Source organism: Schistocerca serialis, chromosome 7 (genome assembly GCF_023864345.2).
Source record: "Schistocerca serialis cubense isolate TAMUIC-IGC-003099 chromosome 7, iqSchSeri2.2, whole genome shotgun sequence".
Lineage (NCBI taxonomy): Eukaryota > Metazoa > Arthropoda > Insecta > Orthoptera > Acrididae > Schistocerca > Schistocerca serialis.
In genome coordinates this window covers 141,990,218-142,011,049 of record NC_064644.1, presented here as the reverse complement: position 1 = coordinate 142,011,049, position 20,832 = coordinate 141,990,218, and the positions used below count along the sequence as shown (strand labels likewise).

General features: G+C 43.2%; 1 protein-coding gene across 3 annotated transcripts in view; it reads right to left on the bottom strand.

The window, feature by feature from the left end:
• LOC126412420 (uncharacterized) overlaps nucleotides 1-20,832 on the bottom strand; it is a 379,666-nt gene that overhangs the window by 56,651 nt on the left and 302,183 nt on the right. For all 3 annotated transcript variants that reach the window (XM_050082009.1, XM_050082010.1, XM_050082011.1), the window contains exon 7: nucleotides 7,411-8,250. In XM_050082009.1, the coding sequence (XP_049937966.1) occupies nucleotides 7,411-8,250 (840 nt within the window). The remainder of the gene's footprint in view (nucleotides 1-7,410; nucleotides 8,251-20,832) is intronic.

The following is a 20,832-nucleotide window of genomic DNA, read 5'->3' as shown; positions in this document are numbered from 1 at the left end:
CATCCTCAATGAGCTACCACATGGAGCAACTGGATTATCACCAATTACGGTACTAAAGAATGAACCACCACCAGATCGAGTCAGGGAGCTGGTAGATTTTCCGCGATCAGGAAAGCAGAGGCACACAGAAATTGTCAAGGTTGCGATAGAGCGTATTAAGAAAGCAGCTAAGGATAGGCAGGAGAAGCAGAAAGGAAAGATCCGTAAGATCGAATTGGCAGTAGGAGACAAGGTTCTAATTAAAACTCATCGATTATCAAAGAAGCACAGATTCCTAACTAGCAAATTCTTTACTGTGTATAGTGGACCATTCAGAGTGAGGCGGATTGTCCATGAAAATGCTGTACTGATTGAGACGATCAAGGGAAAACAATCTCGTGGGCTTCATCACATTTCTAACATCAAATTATGGAAAAGTGAAGGATAGATCTAAAGTAGGCAATTTATGGTAGATAGTGTATTTATTTGTGGTGTGTAACGTTGTGCAGGGTCAAAATCGAACATAAGAATTTTCAGGCGGGATGTCAGGAAGTATGACGGAATAGACTGGTCGAATGAGTCATGAACAGGAGTCGATAGGGTGGTGTATGTACGTATTTTTGTCATATGAATAAGGATCAAGCAGAAACGACGTGATGATTAATGAGTGGATAAAGATGGTAGATAGATAAGCGACGTGATAAATACTAGTAGATAAAGGTGATATTTAAGGAGAGAAGCGACGTGAAGCAGTGTGATTAATAAAGAAAGATTCGACGTGATGAAACAGTGGTAAATAAAGGTGAGTAGAATTAATAATGTGGAGATGTCTTAGATGTATGTTACAGAGAGGCCTGTGTATGCTGCAATAGAGATTGATGCCAATGATGAAGGAAGACCAGGAAATGATGGAGTAATGGACGGACGGAGAGCCGAAATACGAATGAAGAGATGAGGACAACTGCACAATGTGCAAGGACGTAAAGGGAGTATGAGACCCAGATGGTGAACGTTGTGGAATACTGACGTAAGATGTGATATAAGTGTAGATCTAATTCTTAGCATAAAATTTGCGATTGGGCAAAAATAATATTTTTTGTTGTTGTTGAAGCCTGGTACCAGTATAACCAATCAAAACGGTACCAAGAATGTGTACAGTTATTTTGCAGGTTGATTAATTTGTGTATTTTTTGTTCTTAGATGAAATGTCACAATTCTAAGTTGGTGTTTAGCAGAATGATTAATGGGTAAAGCGAATGCGGAGGTAAGCCGATGGAGAGAGGTGCCAGAGTGAAAGGACGAATTCGGAGACTGGAATGCTATCTCTGAAACAGCTTCATGTGTTATGTGGTTGAGTATAAGGGAGCTAAGGTATGGTATGTTGTCGTGAGTGTGGTGGTGTTAAGGTTAGCCGACTTCTAGACCTATTCTGTTAGTGTATCTATGGATTGAATGAGAGGGAAAATGTGATGTCTGGTGAGTGAGAGTCGTAGAGTAGTGTGATCAATGCGCACACTCCTGTAAAGGGGATGCTACCGTTCTGTAACTACAACATTATTATGTATTGTTTGATTGGGATGAACCTCGATGGCGGGTCAGGATCTGACATCATGTGGATGGTTCATACATGTCCTAGAAATGTTGTTATATATAATAAAAAGGTAAAATATATAGAAAGATACTAATTTCAGTCTGTCACAAGCACAAAGGTGCATTGTATGTTGTAGATTTAGAGTCATCAGTTTCTAAAATGTTTGTTGTGTTAGGATGTTAAAGTAGTTTACTATTTAATAACATGTGGTAGGTAATTGTGAGCTATGTAGATTATTCTTATTTTTTTGTTAGAACACTTTCAAGGGGTATTAATTTCAGTGTGTCACAAGCACAAAAGTTCATTGTATATTGTAGTTTTAGGATAAAGTTTCTAATACTTTCACTGTGATAGGATGTTAGAGTAGCCTACTATTTGATGTTGTAATTATGAGCTGTATAGATTGTTTATTATTCCTTTTGTTTTTTTTTTTTTTTTACACTTTCATGTTTTGTATGAGGGACGACAGGTACAATGAATAGAACGAGTGTGGGCTGTCTATAGAAAAGAGATAAATGTTGATGTTGTATGTGTAGAAAACTAGGGTGTATAATTTTAATGTAAGAATTTCCTTTTGTCTGTAATGTTGCGAGATGCATGGAAGGCTAACTGATTGGGTGTCGTAACGCCCATACCGCTAGCAGGCCGAGCTGACGATGCCATGGCGACAGGCGACAGAGCCGCGGCACTCCCCACTCCACTGTCGGACAGGGTACACTCCACGCGCCCGCTACAGCAGGTCAACGGCCTGGGGCGACACGCACGTACCACTGGCCATTCATGAGTTCCGCCACCCTTACGACTGGGGAAGGTATCCCGCGGAGGCAACAGCGGGTGGTTTCTTCTGCTCAACGGCGCGCGCAGCGGCGCTACTGCAGAATGGACGAGGCGCGGCAGAGCCCGGCGAGCATTTTTTTTACCAGCAGCTAATAACTAGTACTGGACTGTGGAGCCGTGAAACAAGATGACTGCGACTTTCGATAATGTGGAAAGTGAAGGACTGGTGTTTCCACGTTGTGAGTGGTGGAAAAGATTTTGTCTTTAGCAGACAGGACGATCGTTTTGTTTTGTCTTGACCACTGAATGGTGGGATCCATAAACTTTTGGCAGTGACTTGTTAAGTGTGCTTTGTGAATTGCACGTGGGACACTTGGTATACTTAGGGGACAGTTGTCGTTTGGTGAACAATTATTGTATGAAGGCAAGAAACTAGAGTGGGACATTGACATTTGCGTCTGTAGTAGGAGACATTTCTTGAACTGGTGCGGGAATAAGTGCTGTTTGTTGAAACTTACGACTTTTAATTACACCATGAACTGAAAGGACAGAACCGTGGGTAATAGTAGTTGTAGGGCCATTTTTTTGGACGAACAGATTCGTGTGGATGGTACTCTGACAGTGACTATGACATTTGTGTTTAATGTGAGATACAGTTTACTGTCCAGTGCGTGTTCAAAAGTGCGTGTTCAAAATGCCGATTTGAGTGACTCAAAGACTTTCGTCCGGGTAACCATGGGAGAGCTTTGACACCGAGACAGTGGTTCTAGGAAAACTATCAGCAACTTTTTGACCACAAGAAAATCACAGAATGAAAGGTTTCCGTGTGACTCGCAAGATAGGGAATAATGTATTAGTAATTGTGTAAATGTTTTTTTTATGTGTTTCATTCCTGAAGGGACAGCAAGTGTAATTGTATTTCATCAACATTTGTGTTTAGAATAGTTAGTGTTTGTTTTTTGTCTGTTCTGGGTTATCAAGTTCACGTAGCATGTTTATTAGAATATTTGGTACAATGATGCTCTAATTATAAGCCAGTGGCGTAATACTAACGTAGCGGTTCATGTAGCATTGATCAGTAAGATTGTCACAGGGGACAAGAGTTTGCATTGCACAACAAATATCGGAATTAACTGATGTATTTTGATGTCGTCCATAGTAATAATCTTGTTGGTGTTTTGACTGAAGCCACTTATTTTTATTATCACAGTGGTGACATTTCACATTAAAGTGTAACGAAGGCTAGTCGAAATGCAAGTTCTTGTCGTCTATATGTGTGACAACAGAGAAAGTATTTTTTATTTGTTTTAGAATTATTGAAATTTGGATTACTCATAAAAATAACGAAGATCCCAGTAACTAAAGCAAAATTTTATCTCAAGATTATTTTTTCATTTCTATGATGTGATGTTTTATTTGTCATGTAGATTGTTGTAAATTAGTATGTGTACGTTACTCCGGATTGTGGAGAGTACAATAATGCAACAACTGCCAATTTGGTAAAGTAACAACATTTGGTCGTCAATTTGAGGTCACCAGGGGCTAAGGTCTCCTCCTGGTTATTTTGATGAATTGCTACGTTTGTTTTAATACAATTTTCTTAAAAAAAAAAATGTTCGGAACTACCCTCGCATTGCAAGGATAGTACCGTGCCATTTTTTTCTGCATGGGTAGCCGGTGGTGAAAGGGTACAGTACCGCCCAACATTGAAAATAGGTACGAAATTCTTGTCAGAACAACACATTTTTTTGTAAAAGTAACTCAATTTAAATTAATACAGCGAAGCCGGATACCAGTGTGGGAAAGAATGACAATTTATTTATTTAATTGATCACATGTGCACTCCCTCAAAATAAATCCCTACATCCAGTTTGGTGAGATCTGTGAAAGGAATGAATGTATGGTCGTCTGCTAACCACAGATAGTGAATCGGAATATATGATCATCTTTGAGTCGATCCTTTGGCTACCTTTGGTGAGACCAAAGAGATGGAAGTTACCAGAGCTTTGAGCGTCTGAAATGTGGGTGACCAATAAGGTAGCAGGGTGCTTCTCCCACTTCGAGAGAGGTGCGAGAGAATCGGAATACGGCCAGGTTTCAGGTACTCTGCCGCTGAACCTTCTGCTGTAAAGACCTGTTTTTTTTTGTTGTGCTCCGTAATGAAAGAGTGGAGGCATGGTATGGATGTGGAACATTTAAGAGTAGTTAGAATTAATAATTTCTCTTTCACAGGACCTTTTGTGGGGAAAATTACAAAGTGAGGCAGGTAATTTTAAGGGGATTGTAGTAAACCAACGGTCACAAAGAGCCCACGTGTAGTTATAAGTTGAGATACTTCCGTGAGCTTAAGCTGAAATATTTAAGAATTAATAGCGTGTGTACAATAAGCTGAAATATTTAAGAAATAGCGTGTGTATCGTAAGTTGAAGTATTTAAGAAATATCATTCCGTGTGACGCTGAATTTAAACTCTGAGAGAGAATCAAGGTGAGTCGGCCGTTTTTCCAGCAACGCCACTTGGCTTGCATTGCACAGGAAGACGTGCGTTTATCTCCAGAGTTCACAGTAGGAAAGTAGAATTACAAAGTGGGGCAGTGTCGTGTGAAACTGGGATAAATATTGATTGAAGTGGGAAAGCGGAAAGTGATGAAGTTGTAACCGTTCTTTGTGTAATATTTCATATTGATGTGTTGTGTATGTCTTGTAATTTGGGTATGTGTGTTTTGCATGGGAGTAGCAAGGTAGTTTCGAAAGATTTGTGGGTATGCCTGTTCCTTCTGTATCGCTCGATCTGGAGGAAAGTTTCGTGAGGATTATTGTGAGAGGCGAAGTGTGAGGTATAATAAAAGATCCACCATCCGATCCAGGGAGTGCACTGTTGCGGTAAATAGATTACGAGACCATAGTATAGAGATTCATTAACGTAAAGCCATGCCCACTGGGCGGAATTTCTCATGTGATTTTGTTGTAGGTTGTAGAATTTGTGTGTTTAGGAATAAATAAAATAGTAAAAAGAAAGAGATTGGTGGCCTTTTTCATTAAATTGTATGTTATCATAATGTCCCAAATTTATATAAAAGCCGTTAAATCAAAGACAAAAGGTAAATGCGGTATTGCCAGTGCGTAGTGTACAGTCAGAGTTCTATAAATCACTGATAGTCAGATGCGTGTTTCCGTTGCGTATTATTCATACAGGAGGATAATTTGTAACTAAATAGTAAGATACGAGAATTCATGTTGCTCGATAAATTAAGGAAGATTCCACTCGCTTGGCAAACCACTCATCTTGCAGGCCTGACTGCTTGATGCCACAGTATGAGAAAGGCAAGTGGGTGCCTCTCAACAGAAATAAAATACCCTCTGTTCCAGTAGCTTTAATTACGAATTCGTACAAAGGATGCTAAATTCATTAAAATACAATGAACACAAATGGAAAATATGTGCAGATTTCAAGGTAATTGCTATGGTACTGGGAATGCAACAAGGCTACACAAAGTATGCCTATTTTCTTTGCGAGTGGGATAGTCGAGACCGAAATTCTCACTACGTGAAAAAGAAATGGCCTAGGCGAAGATGGAAAGTTGGCGAAAAGAATGTACAACGTGAAAGTCTGGTAGCTCCTGAATATATACTACTTCCACCGCTTCACATCAAACTTGGCCTGATGAAACAATTCGTGAAGGCCATGGATCCAACAGGCTGTGGGTTTGCATATCTAGCTACCAAATTCCCCCGTCTTTCAGCTGCAAAAATAAAGGAAGGTGTATTCGTGGGCCCACAAATCAGGGAGCTGCAGAAAGGTGCAAATTTTGAAGCATGTTTAACTGATAAAGAAAAACCTGCATGGGACTGTTTCAAGATGGTGTCAGAAAACTTCCTCGGAAGAAGAAGAACTACTAACTACAAAGCAGTGGTGAAGGATATGATCAAAGCATATCAGGATTTGGGGTGCAATATGTCTTTGAAGGTACATATGATGGACTCTCATCTGGACTACTTCACAGAGAGTTGTAGTGACGTATCGGATGAACATGGGGAAAGATTCCATAAAGACATTTCTACCATAGAAAGGCGCTATGAAGGGAAGTGGGTACCTTTTATGTTAGCAGATTATTGCTAGAATATCATTCGAGAGAAGAAAGATTCACAATACAAGAGAAAAAAGTGATGCGCATTACAAGGCAGTGGCTCATTGTTTGTCAATTTTCTGTAATTTCTCATGTCAAATAAATGCTTCAAAGTGTATACACAAACGTTACTGTGTTATAAGTTAGATCCCACCCTCCATTAATGTGATGAACTTATAACATCACAAAGATGTGCATTTGTTTGTTGAATTTCACCTCACGTTTGCTGCACTATATCAGAAACTGAAAAGAGAAATAAAATTGCGATTACTCATAAACTATCCCTGACAGAGAAAAACCGAAAACAGTTTTCACTTCAGCACTCAAAATACAACTAGGATCACAATATTTTTTATCAGAAATAGAGAAAAAGTTTTTTTTTTGTAGAACAGTGTTATCTCTAAATGTAAGGTTGACAGAGTGGAATAACAGGTACTGAACATCATTCTAACTGCGCTATTTCTCATCCTAAAAAATTAAATTTGGTGCCAAAGCATTTATCACCGAATAACCTAATACAGTATCATTGAAGACCCAAGCCATGACTTTAATCCCTGAGTGTCTCTCTCCTACTTCCCGAATTCTGAGGACTTTGTTCCACAGCAAACTTTTTAGTTTAACATATCCAGGAGAAACGATATGATGAAGAACGGCTTAGCCACAGTCTATTGGTTGCTTCCAGAATGAAAGTTTTACTTTTTAGCATAATGTACACTGTACTGAAACTTTACAACAGATTAAGGCTGTGTACTGGATTGGAATTCAGACCTCGATTCTCGAATTGTACAGCTCACACTCACGGTCCCAATCACAACAAGAACATTTCCCCTGTTCACTTTTATTGGATACGTCAAAGAATCCACAATCTTCCGCTGGTATTGGTGCTGGTGGCCGACAGGCAGACTAGAGAACGTGAAATTATATTTACGAATCTCACCTTAAGCGACGTCTTTGTGGCAAAGAACTTGCCACACTCTTCACACATGTGATTTGTCTTCGCTTCGGCGTATTGTGCTGCAGTAGGACACTCCTCACGTTTTTGCGATGGCTGCGGCGGCTTCCGTGACTGGTGGTGCGGCGTGGGTTCCGGTTGTGTTGATAATTGTTGAGGATCTGAGCGAACTGGCTGTAGAGGTAGGCCAAGCTGACGTGGTGGTGGTGGTGGTGGTGATTGTGGTGATGGTTGTGTTAGAGGTGGTGGTGGACCTGGTTGAGATGGTGGTAGTGATGGTGACGTAGGAGGAGGAGGAGGAAGAGGAAGAGAAAGAGGAAGAGGACCTCGCTGATGTAGCGGCGGTGAGGTAGCGGAATCTTGTTTAGCTGCTGCTGCTGATCCTGGTGGTGGTGGTGGTGGTGGTGGTGGTGGTGGATCTGGCTGGGCTCGTGATGGCACTGGTGGAACTGAATGAGTTGTTAGTGGTGGTCGATTTGCCTGATGTGGCGGCGGCAGCTGCTCGTTCAAAGCTACAGCGTTTGCTGGCGGATGTAACTGTGCAGACATCTGCTGGGGTGACTGATTCAGAGGCTGATGCTCAGCAGGCGGACACGAAGCCTGGTGATGGTGAGACGTCGGGAATTGTAGCTGTTTGTGGGGGTACCAACTGACATCACTGCCGGCAGGAGTTGAGACGTCGTTGGAATCTAACAGACTCTTCTCAAGGACCGGAAGAAGTGCCGAGGCGCCGCTGCCAGCAGCCAGTAACATCTTCAGCCGCGGACTGTCAGCAACATTTGGCAGCGCAGTTGGTCGCACGTTCTGCTCGGCGGGTTGGTCGTGCTGCAGCATCAGTTTGTCCACGATTAGCCCAACAACCTGACTACGTCTTTTTGCTGTGAATTAAACATAATTAGTCTTTTATCTTCATCTTATTCATAGTTAAAATGTTCGGCAGTTCTTAATATCCTAGAACAGTAGGGTGCAGTTAATAATACAATGCTAGTATGCGTTTATGTTCTAGAAATAATCGGTATATTATCGGATTTTTCAGATAGTCTCTCTCTCTCTCTCCCTCTCTCTCTCTCTCTCTCTCTCTCTCTCTCTCTCTCTCTGTGTGTGTGTGTGTGTGTGTGTGTGTGTGTGTGTGTGTGTGTGTGTGTGTGTGTGTGTGCGCGCTTGCGCTTGCTTAGATTCCAACATGGTTATAATTACACAAGATGTATGGGGGGCAGCATGCGAAATCTTAGTAGCTGGGATACATGTGTGCATGTTCCCCATATACTCAAAATTCCTCCGAAATAACAAATCAACCTTGACGATATTGTTACCTCGGAGATTCTAGGATCGACTTGGGCGTTTAATTGGAAACTTTTTCTTTTTTAACATACATTGGTTCTTCTGCCTTAGTGAAGTCCAAGTGTAAAGTGGCAAGTGTGCTTGTTTAGCGATTGTTATGAGTGAATGCAAATATTAGTGGTGTGTTTGTCTAATCGTTGACGACCAGAGGGAAGAGAGGGATTGAAACTGGTGCCAGCATTCCTCTCAAATAGCACAGACGGCTCAAGAACTTGATGTGCCTAACTGACGGTGGATCATACCAATAGTTTCGAAGCCACCTTCTTCAAGGGGTAACAATTACGTCATTTCTCTACAGCTTGTGATCAGCAATTGTATTCTTTTGCACTTTCCGGCCAAGTAATCTCGTTTGGACTCGAACCTGCTACCTCTGGTTCACGAGACTAGCGTGCTTTCACAACATCGGCTACGAGGGACATTGCAAATACCACAACAGCGATCTCATCGACACGTCACTCGCAGTTTTTTTCAAATGGGTTGCTAGCTGAGGTAAAGTGTGTTATCTGTTGTATAGACAGTTCGGCTCAAATGCCTCTGTTCGCGGTCATTAAGCAAATGGGAACTCAGTCATTGCATTATACTTGCTAAGGACTCACAAATTCCTCTGAAAACAAAACGATCCGAACTGAGGCATATGAGCCGAACTGTCTTTATAGCAGATAAGTCACCTTATCTCAGGTAGAATCCCATTTGGTGAGAAAACTGCGAGACATGTGTCGATGAGATCGCTGTTGTACTTGCGACATTGTAGCTTAGTACCAAAGGAATTCTTTTATTAATAAAATAACAGTAGCCACACTTTTTTAGGCACTCACATGAAGAAGATATATACAAAACTTCATGTACTGTGCCACATTTATAGTGATACCAATCGATTTCAGGGTTGATTTTCATAGAACTGAGACCTCATAAAGTCGTGAGCTGTAGTTTCCAAAAAGTTCTTGGATGTCCGTGACATGCCTGGAGTCTACTGATAACAATGGACAAATCATTGAATAGAAGATGAATTTTCTTTTGTCGGAAAATCTTTCGCACGACTCGTTAAATGGTCATTTTAAATAGGACAACGGCATTTCTTTGTGACAAGATACACTACTGGTCATTAAAATTGCTACACCAAGAAGAAATGCAGATGATAAACGGATATTCACTGGACAAATACACTCCTGGAAATGGAAAAAAGAACACATTGGCACCGGTGTGTCAGACCCACCATACTTGCTCCGGACACTGCGAGAGGGCTGTACAAGCAATGATCACACGCACGGCACAGCGGACACACCAGGAACCGCGGTGTTGGCCGTCGAAAGGCGCTAGCTGCACAGCATTTGTGCACCGCCGCCGTCAGTGTCAGCCAGTTTGCCGTGGCATACGGAGCTCCATCGCAGTCTTTAACACTGGTAGCATGCCGCGACAGCGTGGACGTGAACCGTATGTGCAGTTGACGGACTTTGAGCGAGGGCGTATAGTGGGCATGCGGGAGGCCGGGTGGACGTACCGCCGAATTGCTCAACACGTGGGGCGTGAGGTCTCCACAGTACATCGATGTTGTCGCCAGTGGTCGGCGGAAGGTGCACGTGCCCGTCGACCTGGGACCGGACCGCAGCGACGCACGGATGCACGCCAAGACCGTAGGATCCTACGCAGTGCCATAGGGGACCGCACCGCCACTTCCCAGCAAATTAGGGACACTGTTGCTCCTGGGGTATCGGCGAGGACCATTCGCAACCGTCTCCATGAAGCTGGGCTACGGTCCCGCACACCGTTAGGCCGTCTTCCGCTCACGCCCCAACATCGTGCAGCCCGCCTCCAGTGGTGTCGCGATAGGCGTGAATGGAGGGACGAATGGAGACGTGTCGTCTTCAGCGATGAGAGTCGCTTCTGCCTTGGTGCCAATGATGGTCGTATGCGTGTTTGGCGCCGTGCAGGTGAGCGCCACAATCAGGACTGCATACGACCGAGGCACACAGGGCCAACACCCGGCATCATGGTGTGGGGAGCGATCTCCTACACTGGCCGTACACCACTGGTGATCGTCGAGGGGACACTGAATAGTGCACGGTACATCCAAACCGTCATCGAACCCATCGTTCTACCATTCCTAGACCGGCAAGGGAACTTGCTGTTCCAACAGGACAATGCACGTCCGCATGTATCCCGTGCCACCCAACGTGCTCTAGAAGGTGTAAGTCAACTACCCTGGCCAGAAAGATCTCCGGATCTGTCCCCCATTGAGCATGTTTGGGACTGGATGAAGCGTCGTCTCACACGGTCTGCACGTCCAACACGAACGCTGGTCCAGCTGAGGCGCCAGGTGGAAATGGCATGGCAAGCCGTTCCACAGGACTACATCCAGCATCTCTACGATCGTCTCCATGGGAGAATAGCAGGCTGCATTGCTGCGAAAGGTGGATATACACTGTACTAGTGCCGACATTGTGCATGCTCTGTTGCCTGTGTCTATGTGCCTGTGGTTCTGTCAGTGTGATCATGTGATGTATCTGACCCCAGGAATGTGTCCATAAAGTTTCCCCTTCCTCGGACAATGAATTCACGGTGTTCTTATTTCAATTTCCAGGAGTGTATATTATACTAGAACTGACATGTGATTACATTTTCACGTAATTTGGGTGCATAGATCCTGAGAAATCAGTACCCAGAACAACCACCTCTGCCCATAATAACGGCCTTGATACGCCTGGGCATTGAGTCAAACAGAGCTTGGATGGCGTGTACAGGTATAGCTGCCCATGCAGCTTCAACACGATACCACAGCTCATCAAGAGTAGTGACTGGCGTATTGTGACGAGCCAGTTGTTCGGCCACCATTGACCAGAGGTTTTCAATTTGTGAGAGATCTGGAGAATGTGCTGGCCAGGGCAGCAGTCGAACATTTTCTGTATCCAGAAAGGCCCGTACAGGACCTGCAACATGCGGTCGTGCATTATCCTGCTGAAATGTAGGGTTTCGCAGGGATGGACTGAAGGGTAGAGCCACGGGTCGTAACACATCTGAAATGTAACGTCCACTGTTCAAAGTACCGTCAATGCGAACAAGAGGTGACCGAGGCGTGTAACCAATGACACCCCATACCATCACCCCGGATGATACGCCAGTATGGCGATGACGAATACACGCTTCCAATGTGCGTTCACCGCGATGTCGCCAAACACGGATGCGACCATCATGATGCTGTAAACAGAACCTGGATTCATCCGAAAAAATGACGTTTTGCCATTCGTGCACCCAGGTTCGTCGTTGAGTACACCATCGCAGGCGCTCCTGTCCGTGATGTAGCGTCAAGGGTAACCGCAGCCATGGTCTCCGAGCTGGGTGTCCATGCTGCTGCAAACGTCGTCGAACTATTCCGTGCAGATGGTTTTTATCTTGCAAACGTCCCCATCTGTTGACTCAGGGATCGAGACGTGGCTGCACGATCCGTTACAGCCATGCGGATAAGATGCCTGTTATCTCGACTGCTAGTGATACGAGGCCGTTGGGATCCAGCACGGCGTTCCGTATTACCCTCCTGAACCCACTGATTCCATATTCTGCTAACAGTCATTGTATCTCGACCAACGCGAGCAGCAATGTCGCGATACGATAAACCGCAATCACAATAGGCTACAATCCGACCTTTATCAAAGTCGGAAACGTGATGGTGCACATTTCTCCTCCTTACACGAGGCATCACAAAACGTTTCGCCAGGCAACGCCAGTCAACTGCTGTTTGTGTATGAGAAATCGACTGGAAACTTTCCTCATGTCAGCACGTTGTAGGTGTCGCCACTGGCGCCAACCTTGTGTGAATGCTCTGAAAAGCTAATCATTTGCATATCACAGCATCTTCTTCCTGTCGGTTAAATTTTGCGTCTGTAGCACGTCATCTTCGTGGTGTAGCAATTTTAATGGCCAGTAGTGTAGTTCATAATTGGGTTTAAAACAATTCTGAAAAACCTTATTAAGTTATTTGGCCGTGTAAGCCGCCACACTTACACTCAATATTTATACATGTATTTCAATTTTATCCAACGATCCATGTGGCCCACAATATTCTTGTATTTCAATATTAATGAGGACGTAGAAGCCTAGGAGCAAAATGTACGTTCGCGCTCTTCAAAAACTACTATAACCTATACCACGGCAGCGCATTTGGTCCAAAGGGGGAAAGAAGTTTCTAGGAAGGTATCAAATATCTGTTGATAATTAACTATAGGTAACGGACATTTCGTAATGTTATCCTCTGACATGACTATCGATCGACGTTCTACAATGCTAAAGAGATTGGACTCGCACTCGGGTGGTCATCCTAAATTTGGTTTTCCCTAAATGATTTCAGACGAATGCTGGGATAGTTTCTTCTACAGTCCCTGGCAAACGCCTTGTGATTGGTGCTTCGCCTCTAATGACCTGGATGTCTAACAGGATGTTAACCTCTTTCTCGGAGCCAAGGAGATATACGGGCTCTTCCAAAAACATTATCTGTGTGATCGACCCAATTTAGGTTATTTGTAATTGTTATCTCTAAGTATTAAGTTGAATTTACAGCATTGAGGTTTGTTTGACGTATCGCGCAATCGAAATTTAACGGATTTCTTTTGGTACTCATGTGAATAACTTAACACTTTTCTTCATTCAGGGTCAATTGTCACTTTTAGCACCATACAGATAACTTATCTAAATCATTTTGCAATTCGTTTTGGTCATCTGATGACTTTACATGACGGCAACGACAGCAAATAATCTAAGAAGGCTACTCAGATTGATTCCTATGCCGTAAACATATATCAGGAATAGTAGAGGGCCTGTAACACTTCCTTGGGGAAAGCCAGATATTACTTCTGTTTTACTCGAAGACTTTCCGTCTATTACTACGAACTGTAACCTTTCAGAAAGGAAATCACGAATCCAGTCGCACAACTGAGGCGATATTCCATAGGCACGCAGTTTCGTTAGAAGACGCTTGTGAGGAACGGTGTCGACAGCCTTCCGGAAAGCTAAAAATATGGAATTAATTTGACATCCCCTGTCGATAGCACTCATTACTTCATGAATATAAAGAGCTAGTTGTGTTTCGCAAGAACGATATTTTCTGTATCCGTGCTGACTATGTGTCAATAAATCGTTTTCTTCGAGGTAATACATAATGTTCGAATACAGTATATTTTCCAAAACCCTACTGCGAATCGTCGTTAGTGATATGTGCCTGTAATTTAGCGTATTACTCCTGCTTCCCTTTTTTGGGTACTGGTGTGATTCGAGCAATTTTCCAGTCTTTAGGTACGGATCTAACTGTGAGCGAGCGGTTGTATATAATTGCTAAATATGGAGCTATTGTATCAGCATACTCTGAAAGGAAACTGACTGGTATACAATCTCGACCGACTTTATTAAGTGATTTAAGCTGCTTTGCTACACCGAGGATATGTACGTCTATGTTTCTCATCTTGGCAGTTGTTCTTGAGTGGAAATCAGGAATATTTACCTCGTCTTCTTTGGTTAAGGAGTTTCGGAAAACCGTGTTTAATAACTCTGCTTTAGTGGCACTATCATCAGTGACTTCACCGTTGTTATCGCTCAGTGAAGGCATTGATTGCGTCTTGCCACTGGTGTGCTTTATGTATGACCAGAATCTCTTCGGGTTTTCTGCCAGATTTCGGGACAGAGTTTTGTTGTGGAAGTTATTAAAAGCATCTCCCATTGAAGTACGCGCTATATTTCGAACTTCTGCAAAACTTTGACAATCATGGGGATTTTGCCTTCTTTTGAATTTGGCGTGCTCTTTTTGTTGCTCGTGCAACAACGAACGATCTGACCCGTTTTGTATACCATGGGGGATCAGTACCACCACTTATTAATTTATGTGGTATATATCTCTCAACTGCCGTCCATACTATCTCCTTGAAATCATTCCACATCTTTTCTACGTTTACATGATCAGATCGGAAGGAGTGAAAACTGCCTCTTAAAAAGGCGTTAAGAGGTTTTTATCAGCTTTTGCGTTTCTTTTTGATGATTGTAGGTGTTACGGTATTCAGCCTAGCAGCAACTGCCTCGTGGTCGCTAATCCCTGTATTCGTCACGATACTCCCTATTTGTTGCTAAGAGGACAAGTATACTTTCGCAACCATTTACGCTTCGAGTGCGCTCATGAACTAATTGTTCAAAATAATTTTCTGAGAAAGCATTCAGTACAATTTCGGATGACATTTTATGTCTGCCGCCGGCTTTAAACGTATAATTTTTCCAGCACGTGGAGCTTAGTTTGAAGTCACCACCGACTACAACTGTATGAGTGGGGTACTTATTTGAAATGAGACTCAAGTTTTCTTTGAACTGGTCAGCAACTATATCTTGTGAGTCAGGGGGTCGGTAAAACGATCCAATTAATAATTTAGTCCGATTGTCAAGTATAACCTCTACCCATATTAGTTCGCAGTCATTTGCCGTTAGTTCGTAGTTGGGATCCAGCGAGGGACTAGCAACCGAAAATACAATTTATTCTTTGATTTGTGAGGCAGGCTCTTCGCTAAAATAGAAGTTGAAGGTATTAGATACCTTCTTTGATTTAAAAAAACCTTTTGATTGTGTGCATCATGATGCACTTTTGCCTTAGATGAAACACCGTGGAATTAGGGAAAAAGCTCACCAGTAGTTCATTTTACATCTAGAAAACAGGTAGCAGAAGGATTTTCTTAAGTTATCATCAATTGCACTTGATGAGGATGCTGTACAATGGTGGGTTGGTGAGTGGAAGATATACGACTGTATTATAGCTCCATTGCTTTTTTATTATACTACTGGCCATTAAAATTGCAACACCAGGTAGGATAGCAAATAAAATAATTTTACTTATTGTGTGTATACAATAAAGTAAGAAGAGTACTTGATAGATTATTTTGGGGGTCTACAAGGTGCGGAATTGTGTACTCACAGCTTCCACCTCTAGCATCAGTAACAACAACTCTAATCTGGGTTGGCACTGAGTTGAATGGAACTTGGATGACGGATACGGATAAGTTATTCCACGCTGCTTCAGCTCTACACCAGTACAAGATCAACCGTAGTGGCTGACGAGGGGTGGTGTGCCGGTCTTCTGGCAATCCATGACTAGACGTTTTCAAAGGGTGAGACATATAGAGAACGTTCTGACCAGGGCAATAATTGAACACCTTCTGTATCAAGGTAGGTTAGGACGATGCAGGCAAAATAGTACCTTGTGTTATCTTCTTGGAAGAGGAGGATATTAGTGTTTTAACGTCCCATTGACAATGAGATCATTACAGACGCAGCACAAGCTCGGATTAGGGAAGGATGGGGAAGGAAATCGGCCATGTCCTTTCACTGGAACCATCCCGGCATTTACCTGGAGCGATTTAGGGAAATCACGGAAAACGTAAATCAGGATGGCCGGATGCGAGTTTGAAGCGTTGTCCTCCCGAATGCGAGTCCAGTGTGCTAACAACTTAGCCATCTCTCTCGGTTTATCTTCTTGATCGGTACTGTTATGGAGTTCTCGAAGATAGGGCAGTCACCAGCCTTAAAGCGTCAACGCCTGCTGTCTATATTACGTGCCTTGCGAACCTGAGGTGATCCTGTTTCGTCCCAGGAGCATCCACACCGTCACCCCTAGTACCGGGCTCGTGTAAGGGTGCTGAATGCAGTCTGGCAGTCCGTCATGATGGTGTACGTAAAACAGGGACTCGTCTAAAAAGATGACGGGATGCCATTCTTTCGTCCCGTGTTGTTGGGCGCACCACGATCTACACAGCCAGCACTCTCCACTGCTGCGTCAAGAGAAACCACAACAATAGTCGCCATGAATGAGATTTTCACTCTGCATTGGAGTGTGCGCTGATACGAAACTTCCTGGCAGATTAAAACTGTGTGCCGGACCGAGACTCGAACTCGGGACCTTTGCCTTTCGCGGACAAGTGCTCGACCATCTGAGCTACCTAAGCACGACTCACACCCCGTCCTCACAGCTTTACTTCTTGGGTAGCTCAGATGGTAGAGCACTTGCCCGCGAAAGGCAAAGGTCCCGAGTTCGAGTCTCGGCCCGGCACACAGTTTTAATCTGCCAGGATGTTTCATATCAGCGTACACTCCTCTGCAGAGTGAAAATCTCATTCTGGAAAACATCTCCCAAGGCTGTGGCTAAGCCATGTCTCTGCAATATCCTTTCTTTCAGGAGTGCTAGTTCATCAAGTTTCGCAGGAGATTTTCTGTAAAATTTGGAAGGTAGGAGACGAGGTATTGGCAGAAGTAAAGCTGTGAGGACGGGGCGTCAGCCGTGCTTGGGTAGCTCAGATGGTCGAGCACTTGCCCGCGAAAGGCAAAGGTCCCGAGTTCGAGTCTCGGTCCGGCACACAGTTTTAATCCGCCAGGAAGTTTCATCTCAGCGCACACTCCGCTGCAGAGTGAAAATCTCATTCTGGAAACATCCCCCAAGGCTGTGGCTAAGCCATGTCTCCGCAATGTCCTTTCTTTCAGGAGTGCTAGTTCTGCAAGTTTCGCAGGAGATTTTGTGTAATGTTTGGAAGGTAGGAGACGAGGTATTGGCAGAAGTAAAGCTGTGAGGACGGGGCGTGAGTCGTGCTTGGGTAGCTCAGATGGTAAAGCACTTACCCGCGAAAGGCAAAGGTCCCAAGTTCGAGTCTCGGTCCGGCACACAGTTTTAACCTGCCAGGAAGTTTAATAGTCGCCATGCTGGCATTTCGTGGTGCTACAGATGTCATTGTACTGCCCTTGTGGATAGATCCCGTTGAATTCTTGAATATATTCTGAGGTCGAGTACAATGAAGTTCTTCGAGGCGGAAAACTTGTGACCACAAATCAGCACGGTATTAGAAAGAATCGATTGTGTGAAAAATCAACTTGTTCTTTTTTCACACGATATCCTGCGAACTATGGATGAAGGGCAATAGATAGATTCCATATTCCTAGATTTCCGAAAAGCGTTTCACTAAGCGCCCTACTGCACTTTGTTAACGGAGGTATTAGCTCATGGTTCGAAGACTTCTTAAGTAATAGCACCCAGTACGTTGTCCTTGATGGGTGGTGTTCATCAGAGACAAGTGTTCGTCAGGAGTGTTCCCGGCAGATGTGATAGGACCACTATAATCCTCTAGATATATAAATCGTCTGCAATTCGCTGCTGTTTTCTGATGGGGCTGTGATGTACGGGATGGTTTCATCGTTGATTGGATGTACGAGGATAAAATATTAGTTAGCAACAATTTCTATTTGGTTTGATGAATGGCAGCTAGCTCTAAATGTAGCAAATGTAAGATAACACAGATCAGTAAGAAAAACAATCCTGAATGTTCAAATACAACTTTTAGTAGCGTACTGCTTAACACAGTTGGGCAATTTAAATATTTAGGCTTAAGCGTTGCAAAGCAATAGGAAATTAAACGAGCATTTAAGGTCTGTAGTGGGAAAAGCGAGTGGGTGACATCGGTTTAATGGGAGATTTTTAGGAAGTGTGGTTCATCTGTAAAGGCTACCCATTCTTGAGTACTGCTCTACTGTCTACGAACCTCACCAGGTCGGATCAAAGGAAGGCATCGAAGCAATTCAGAGTTTGGCTACTAGACTTTTTACCCACAGGTTCGATCAAAATGCATGTATTCCGGATGTGCTTCATGAACTCAAGTGGAAATCTCAGGAGGGAAGGCGACATTCTTTTTGAGGAACGCTACTGAGGAAATTGAGAGAAACAGCATTTAGAGCTGAATGCAGAACGATCATACCGCCGCCATTGTAAAACTTCTCTCAAGGACCACAAAGATAAGAGAAAGTAGTGCTCGTGTGGAGGCATGTAGACAGTCGTTTATCAGTGTTTGTGATAGGAAAATGAGGGGAAATTATTATTAGTGGTAGAACGCCTTTCCACCCGCACCTTATGGTGGGTTTCGGAGTACGTATGTAGATGTAGATGCTTCGCTGCAAACAAGCCTGTTTCCTGTCTCAAGATTGGCACTACGATCCTGTACCGCTAAGCAAACAACACGTTTCACCTCTCAGGCGCTAATTGCGTGGGGCCGTTGAGATCCTGCATGGCACTGAGTACAGTCCTCCTGAACCCTTCACGTGCATATTCGCGCGACAGTTGTGGTACCCCGACCAACACAGGCAGCACTGTCGTGAAATGATAAACTGCAGTCTCGAAAGGCCATGATATTACCGCTGTCGAATTCTCACATATGATGAACGGTGCTTCTCTTTCTTACACGAGGCATACAACGATCTTTTCATGAACAACAAACATCAAAATGCAATTCCTGAATGCTGCATAACCTTTATTTATATAAAGAATATACGAGAGGCGTTACTCCTACCTAATTCTTATCATTGACATGTTAATAAATTGCATACCCAGCTCATAAGTCAATTTGACGTTTGTCTCATGCTGCATTGTTGTGTTGCAGCTTCAATGACCAGCAGTGAATAGTAATAATTTATGGTCGAACATGACTGATGACTGCAAAATTTCTTTTTGGCAGATGACAGTAACCATCACTGTGAAGGCTATGGATAGAAGGGTGCAGTGTCAGAAAAATTAGTAATAGCCTCTGAGATCATGATGCCTAGATACTTATATTGAAAGTCATACCCCAAAGTATGAGCAGAAGGTTTATAGACATGAGTCCATTTGCAATGCAGATATTTATAGCCCAGAATTCCAGAGGAAACTTGACAACAAGCTTGAACGATAAATATAATACATTTCATCAAACCTGTATCACGTTCTTTGATAGCTCTTTCCTGTTAAAAATTATAGACAGTCATGCAGTACTAATAAGCAACCACAACCGAAATGGATAGCTAATGGCATTAGAATGTCACTGCAGATGTAAGATGATGAATGTCAGAGCCGAGTAATAGAATTTCACTTCAAACAATATTGCAAGCTATTGAGGAATGTCATGAGGAAGGTTAAAACAATGCATTACACCAAGCGAATAAACAACTCTCAGAGCAAAATTAAAACTATATGGTTAATGTGAAAGACGTACCAGGGCAGAGTGTGAGTGCTCAACATATTAAATATATTACACTTCTCTTGCCTGATTAACTAGCAGAGTTGTCCAAACTACTTAATAATCACTGCTTGTTAATAGTCGGCAAGTGAAATCAGACTTATATCGGTACAGGTAAATATGAAGAGTGCTTGAGAACTGGTTTCCGAGACAACTGTATGGAGCAGTCATATAAAACGAGACATACGGAAAAATAGTGAGTAAACAGGTTATTTTTTTTCAAAGGTAACCATCATAACTATTAACACATTTGTCCCACTGTAAGACAAATGAAAAAAAAGTCTGCCATTGCCTACGGAACCCAGGCGTGCTTCGTCGGAAGCAAATCTATGGCCACCAATGTCTTTATTCGGAACTCCAAAAATCTGAAAAGCGCATGGGGAAAGATCTGGACGGTATGGAGGACGTGTAAGGGCTTTCCAGCGAAGCTCCTGCAACGTAGTCGAAACAAGCTTAGCAACATGTGGGCGGGCTTTATCCTGTAACAAAACGATATCGTCCGTCAACATTCCTGAATGTTCGGACTTGAAGGTGCGCTTCAATTTTTGCAAAAATTTAAGCGCGCGACAAGTGCAAAAGTCCACATCTTTGCACAAGTCGCCGAGGTTATTTCGACTACGCAGCGGAACTTTCACTGGGAACCCTTACACATTCTCTATATAGTCCCGATCTCTCCCTATGCGATTTCCAGATTGTTGGAAACCTGAAGATGGTCATTCGTGGCTGTCGAATTGCATTGGACGACGAGGTACACGCCAGGGCACAATGTTTCCGTAGGCAACGGCAAACATTTTTCCTTGAAGTCATTGACCATCTTGTCTCACAGTAGGATAAATGTATTAAGTCTTACGCCGATTTGAAATAATAAACAGTTCACTTTTGTTCCATTTGCCTAGTTTTCGTATGACTGCCCTTGTTCATCATATCCATCTACAGGAAAGGAGCAAAGATGAAATTAAACCAATTATTACACCATTAGAGGACAAAGATTCACATGGTTATGACGAAACTGCAAGCAGGA